The sequence below is a fragment of the Tigriopus californicus genome, chromosome 12 (assembly GCF_007210705.1).
Source record: "Tigriopus californicus strain San Diego chromosome 12, Tcal_SD_v2.1, whole genome shotgun sequence".
Lineage (NCBI taxonomy): Eukaryota > Metazoa > Arthropoda > Copepoda > Harpacticoida > Harpacticidae > Tigriopus > Tigriopus californicus.
Window position 1 is genome coordinate 4,916,564 of NC_081451.1, and position 7,291 is coordinate 4,923,854.

General features: G+C 44.5%; 1 protein-coding gene across 1 annotated transcript; it reads left to right on the forward strand.

Annotated features, from left to right (window-relative positions):
• Positions 1-221: 221 nt before the first annotated feature.
• On the forward strand, positions 222-6,741 carry LOC131892398 (transcriptional repressor CTCF-like). The gene is made up of 9 exons (XM_059242251.1): positions 222-303; positions 1,502-2,095; positions 3,321-3,489; positions 4,048-4,207; positions 4,318-4,449; positions 4,976-5,174; positions 5,257-5,475; positions 5,866-6,382; positions 6,560-6,741. Exons 2-9 carry the CDS (start codon positions 1,523-1,525, stop codon positions 6,646-6,648), a joined length of 2,058 nt encoding a protein of 685 aa, XP_059098234.1. The 5' UTR covers positions 222-303; positions 1,502-1,522; the 3' UTR covers positions 6,649-6,741.
• The last annotated feature ends 550 nt before the right edge of the window (positions 6,742-7,291 follow it).

Sequence of the window (7,291 nt, forward strand, 5' to 3'; positions counted from 1 at the left end):
CCTGATCTAGCCCTCTCAGACGCCAGCCATTGACTGGCCTATTTACTCCATTTTGGTGTTCGAGGGGGGGGTCTCATCCGAAGAATCGCTCTTAATCCACCCGATCTCCGCCCATTAACGGCCCTAGTCCCCAGGTAAGTGGTCCGTCCGAGCTAGGCCGAGCCATCTGGGGCTGATTCAAAAGGACGGGGTGGGGTGGGACCTCTGACGGGCGAGTTGAAAGTCAGTCAGTCTGGGTTCGTTCGTTCGTTCGTTCCCTCTGGTGGCCAAACGCCACCAACCGACCAAATTCAGAATCCTGAAGTACGAAAGACCCAATATCAGGCCAGGGGGACGGCCGGACGGGGCTGAGGTTTGCCGACGATCGAGATGGAACCCGGGTGGGGGTGGGGGTCTTGATTTGATGGGCCCAAGGGCGGTTAGAACTTGGGCCGAATTTGAGTGTCACCGTTATCCAACCCAACATTTGTGCACTGACTTTGAATAATCATGATAGTATTTTAGACCTAACCTTTCGGTGGCCAAGACACAAATGGCACAAATGTTGGGATGGATCATGAGTCCACAGTTTTAGCCGGGTGTGGATAGCCTTTGGGACCGCCCTGAGCCTGATGGGTGTAGTGTGCCCTGAATTTGGTCATGAATGGAGGTCCCTCAGTGAAGTGGTATCCTTCGAACTCAGACTGATTTGGGTTTTATCTGGGCCCACTGGGGGATGCTTTTAAAACTCAAGTACTGGTAGCCTAATAAAGCCACACCATCATTGGGATATTCTTGGCATGAAATAGGATAAGCCTGGCTCGATATATGTAATGGTGGCGATTTACCTTGGTATTTGCCATCTAATAGATGGAATAGATTCCTCACCTTGAGGCCAGCCAAGAAATTCCCAGTAGAAAACATAGTCCACACGTGGTTCTGGAAGTGTATAATTCTGAATAGCATTATATACCTTGTCCATTCAGCCACTCACTCGTTGTTCATTTGAACTTGATCCCCGGGTATCCTAATATCTAATTTAATTGGACTCAATTCACGATTGAGCGAATGTCATCCCAGCCCTTGACTTTTGTGTCAATCGCCCGAAATATCTGTCCTCTCTACTGCTTCACCCCTGTCGTTGATGCCCAGAACTTCTAAAAATACGGACTGACAACGAAAGAGACCATTTCGAATCGCCTCCACCATTCATCTGCTACAAATGGGCATCAAAAGATCTGACTAAATACATGAACCGGGCCCAAAACATGGGCCTGAGAAAACTCGGGATGGTAGTTGCCATGACGACATGAAATTTGCATCTTCGGTCCCTTTTCAGTCAGCCACAAAATAGCTTTTAACTTTTCGACAATGAGATATAATAATAGTGATGGACATTGCTTTGTTGCTTGTGAATTAGAATTTGGCCAAGGTAATCAGGCTTATATAATAAAAAATCCGAGCACCTGTCCTAAATGTAAAATTATTGCATTAATTAATGTTGAGCTCTGTCTTCACTCAGATCTTGCTTCACCCGGATCTCATGGCGACCAAAACGGAATTACCCGATCCAGTGGACTCGGCCACGCCCATGGATCAAGACGACGAAGACAGTGGTGATGGGGGCGGGCAGTACTTTGTCGACCAAGCCACCGGTCAGTACTACTACCAATCCCAAGATGGCGAAACCATGACCGTGGTTCAAGCCGGGGATGACGACGAGGGCGGACCGGAAATCACGCCCATCGCCCTGCCTGAAGAAGACTCGCCCAAAGTGGGGGTCAAAGCCACGAGCAAAGCCTCGACCTCCACGGCGGCCAAAGGCCGCAGTGAAGGTCAGGTGGTGCTGAATTCCGGAGGCGACGAATTCCAGACCGTGCACATTGTGCCGTCGGATGCGGGCGGGAATGAGGTGTCCTATGTACTGATCGTGCAGCCGCAGGATGGGAAAGGGGGCGGAAAAGGCGGGGCGGGAGGCGGGCAACGCGAGGACGGGGGTGCCGAGGGTGGCGTGTACGATTTTGATGCCGACGAGCCCGGGGACTTTGATGAGGACGACTTTGAGCTCGAGGGCAAGGATAAGGTGGCCAAAACCTTGGTGAAGCGCTCACAAATAGTAAGTGTCACATTCATGCATCATCCTAATATCATTCCCATTTCATTACTTTCGTTGACAGGTGGACAGGGAAGCTTAGAATGACCATCTGAATTTGCTATTTTCCGGAAATTTGGAAATTTATACACTAGAGTGCTCAAATTTACGATGTTAGTCATCAGATTGAAACGTTGAGTGACAATGTTGTACACATTTTTGAAGCGGTAAAAGTATTGCTTTAAGAATAGGTTTTTGTTTCACGAGTTCAAAGTAAGACATTAATGATCAATTTGGACAAAAAAGACGGTCCTGTTCGCTCCCTAGTCTATCGTTTACTTTGTGAGGTATTCCTATATGGCCAACGTAGTATACCAAGTAGAGCTCTGTTAAAATTTTAGTGTTAGAAGGCTAAGCAAGACGACAATTCTAATAATATAGGCAAAAACGAACACTTTTTACGTCAAAGCAAATGTCCTTCAGTCAACCGAGTTAGTTCAGTGGAGCTAGTTATTTAATGTTTGTGTGCTCAATTTGGCGGAAACTGACATCTTAGTCAGGCTGCAATCTTCTTGGCATCAGATTTTGTAAACATGCCCTCTGACGATGAAAATGATGCCGGTAGATTCTTCTTCAACTCGTCCTCAGCCAAGTAATATAACCCAAACCACCAAAAAACACTCGGGATTTTTTTTCTGACATTCATAAGCGTTGTGGTCTGTTAGGGGGTCTTAATCTCGACTTGAACGAGTTTTGGGAGCATCATTCCGCATCAAACCCATATTCAAGGGCAGACCCGATCCTCTTTCGAGCTCTTAATGCGTTGTTGGATCAGATATGATTGACTGTGTGAAGTAAAAGAAAATCAAATTTGGCGCCCTTATTTTGGGTCTTGCTGGCTTTTTGCCTGAAAAGGAAGAAGAGGGACGAAAAACATGGCTAACAAGGCCGGCCACAGTGAGTTGATTAAATTTCCAATTGTTGACCAAGTTTTGTTACAAAACAGTTGATGTAGTTTTGACACAATTTTGGCCTTAATATAAGTAATTTATTGACATAAACCGAGTGAAACATACAGGCTTTTTTTTTTTCATGCAGCTATATCAGCTGTGGGTTTTGGCGGAAGTTTTGAATTGCTCCTAATGCTCTAAATAAATAAAGAGAAAGAATGAGAAACATCATTCCACACATACCAGAACGGGGAAGGGTTTCACATCTTTCAATGAACGTCATTCTGATTTGTCCTCAGGTCGTGCAAAAGCACATGTGTAACTATTGCAACTACACCACGCCCAAACGATACTTGTTGTCCAGACACATGAAATCCCATTCTGAAGAGCGGCCCCACAAATGCTCTGTGTGCGAACGAGGGTTTAAAACTTTGGCCTCGTTGCAAAACCATGTCAACACCCACACAGGTAATCACTTCATCCCTCATAGATATTGACTTGTCCAACTCGAGAATTTTGCAATATCATGACTGACGTCTCACGAAACCTCTACAAGTGTACGACCCAAAACCTAAAACAAGTACGAGAAATATACCGTCGGAACATGGTTCCGTGAGACAGATTTTAAGGCATTGCGAAATTCTTAAGTTTGACATAGCGCTCCATCAGAAGAACGAAGGGAAAAAAGCCCGGTCATGAGCACGGGACCGACCAAGATCGAACGTTAGAAGTCGGTCATGGCCCAAAATGATATGATAATATTTTGATTTCATTTCTTCATACTCCCATTAAGCTATGCGTTTATCTCAATAGCGCCAAGACACACCAATTTTTTTCAAAAGTTTCACTGATTTTTCCATCCTTCTCCAATTGGGACTGGACTACTAAAGTTGCATGAAAATGACATTTGTTAGATATCGTTCAAAAAGTCTGCTCTGAGTCTCTCTCTTCGGTGGCAATGTTCTTCTCAAACCGTGCACCCTGGCTATGAGAGTTTCATCCCTTTCTCATTTCTTCCTCTTGAAGGTACGAAACCGCATCGGTGTAAATTTTGCGAATCCTGTTTCACGACGTCGGGCGAGTTGGTCCGTCATGTGCGATATCGTCACACCCACGAGAAACCCCATCGATGTACTGAGTGCGACTATTCAAGTGTGGAGTTGAGCAAGCTCAAGCGCCACATGAGGTAGGTACTCACAGGTCCGCGGTTTTGTTCCGGTGGTCATGATAGATCAAAATTGGATGGTTGGATGGAAGGACAGCGATCAAGTGAACATGTAATGGGTTGGTTTTCAGGTGCCACACCGGAGAGCGACCCTATCAGTGTCCGCATTGCACTTACGCCAGTCCGGATACATTCAAGCTGAAGCGTCATTTGCGGATTCACACTGGAGAAAAACCCTACAAATGTGACATCTGTCACGCCCGGTAAGTCCTAGAAACTGAATTATGATATCTAAATTCCTTCTAAATATGTGGCGATTGTTTTATTCACCTTTAATATAAATGTATTTTCAAAATTATACTTTTTGTTTTATGTCATATTCTTTTTCTTCAAAAGTATTTTTTGAACGATATTTCAATTATTATCGTTTTGGGAATGACATGTACTTTTTAAATTGTTTTTAGTGTGAATCATATTGTACAATTGCAAGGTGCAGGTTTTCATCGATTGAAAAACAGGGTTTTTTATCAAGTTTACTTAATTGCCCAAATATTGGGACGAGGGATGAGTAAAGATCGAATTTCCATTGAAAAAATTGTGCCAATTTGCATGAGTCTTGGTCAGGATGTTCTCTGAACACTCCTTCATGCGCTATGAGCTATAAATTCATTTCTGTTAAGGCGTTCAGAGCAATAGAGCATATTAAGGTTGGGCCGCATTTTGTCTCGCTTATTTGTTGGCACACCGTCAAAGGAAATGTAACTCATGCTTTCCAATTACTATTTTTAGCTTCACGCAGAGTAACTCGTTGAAGGCCCATCGGCTGATTCACACCGGAGACAAGCCTGTTTTTCAATGCGAGCTGTGTCCCACCACGTGCGGACGGAAAACCGATCTCCGTCTTCACGTACAGAAGCTCCATACGGCGGAGCAACCCATGCATTGCAAGATGTGCGGTAAATCCTTTCCGGATCGCTACACCCTCAAGGTAATACATTTTTCGCTTTTAGGTACTGGAAGCTCCTATTAAGCATCCATGTCATTGGCCTCTAAATTGCTTTTCTATGTAGGTTCATAAGAAGACCCACGAGGGCGAGAAATGCTTCAAGTGCGACTTGTGTCCGTACTCGTCGATATCGCAGCGCCATCTCGAGTCCCACATGCTGATCCACACGGATCAAAAGCCATTCCAATGCGACCAATGCGATCAGAGCTTCCGCCAGAAGCAGCTCTTGAAACGCCACCAAAATCTCTATCACAATCCCAATTACATCCCACCCATGCCAAAGGTAATAATAGTTGCATTCTACAATTGCACAGCCTACTCTTTCCTTTTTACTTTTTTTTAAGCCAAATTGTTTTGAAAACATAATTTTGGACCCTTTTCCTGTTATGTTTTGTTGTTATTCATTCAAACCGCACATTATTACATTGAATAACGGTCTTTGTATCGGTAATATCTTAGCTACCTAATCACCAAAATTTTCAAAAACATCAAAAATCCCAAATCTGTCTTTTCGTACTAGCTACTACTCACAAAACGAGCTCTTTGAACGGTAGATGGCGGTAGCTTTTGAAAATGATGACACCAAACCTGAAAACGTCCATTGCTTGTTTCCTGAAATATTTTGGATTTTCTGTCTAGACGCAAAAAAAATGAATCATTTCTTTGTTCATAGGAGAAAACTCATGAATGTCCAGAATGTGCCCGCTCATTCCGGCACAAGGGCAATTTGATCCGACACATGGCCTTGCACGACCCCGAGTCCACAGCCCAAGAAAAGGCCATCGCCCTAAAAATTGGCCGTCAGCGGAAGATCCAAATCGTGAACGGCCAAGCCGTGGAGGTGTTCACTTGTGACGATGAAGACGATGAGGAGGAGTACGAATATGAAGACGAGGAGGACCTGGACGAGCCTTCTCCCTCTGCCGATGCAGATGCTGAGGGTGCCCCTGCCGCTGCCAAAGACAGTAGTGGAACCATGATGTCAGTGCAGGGACAGGATGGACAGCATTATGTAGTATTAGAGGTCATTCAAATGGCCGAGGGTGAAGAAGGCGCCCAAGGCGAAACGGTGGCCATCAAGAGCACGCCGGAAATCATTGATGGGGGCGTGAGCGGAGAGCAGTTAAAATCCACGGAATCCCTCCTGGAGGCTCGAAATGCCATGCCCAAGGCCCCGGCTCCTACCCAAGGTAAATTTTGGTGAAATTCTTTGACTTGGGATGGTGTCATGTCCCAAAGGACCCGCCCCCCAATCTTACCGAATTAAATGCACGAGAGTAAGAGGAAGTGTCCTTTAAGTTTTGAAGTATCTACAATTGGATCTGATTTGCGAGGCTCATTACTTATTAAAGGTTGGTTATTTGCAGGTACTTCGAAGCAGGTCGATGAGAAGGCGGACGTCAAGAAACAGGATGATGTGGATAATTGCTTAGGCTTTGACGAGGATGATGATTAAAAGTGATGAAAAGAAGTGAATGAAGATGCTTGCTGTACAGAGTTTTTTTGAGTTGTCCTCAATGACATGGAAAATATACGCGCATCCTATTAATTTGTTCAGAAACGCCACTTGTTGGCATCACTTAGGTTTGACTTGGGCAGCTCAGGATGCTAAAAGGAAAAGGATCACAAACAGAATGCACAATGAAACATGACTTACACCAAATGAACTTGGATGGAGAAGCTAGGTAAGCCTAGAATTGCTTCAGTTTTACCACTACATAACACACCTTGCTCCACATTTTTTTTTCACGTTCGTTTCCTTTCTCAGCGTCATATATTCAATGTCAATAGCGGATGTCAAGTAAAGGAAATTTAAGGAAAAATGTGGTCCGGCACCCTGATTTTGGGGAGAGAGAACTAAGACAAACATCACAGTCAACTCCCACCATTCGCCCATTGAATTTTGAAAAATCGAATGCTTTTGAGCGAGTTGTGTTACAAAACCCTACTAAATGAGCATGTTTGGTGTTAATCAGTGAACACACTATCAAATTGGCTCAATACCACAATGCTAATTGCCTAGACAAGCATGTAAAATGTCAAAATGTCAAAATGTCAAAATCCAATAATCCAATGCATGCACACCGCAGTGTGGCTGG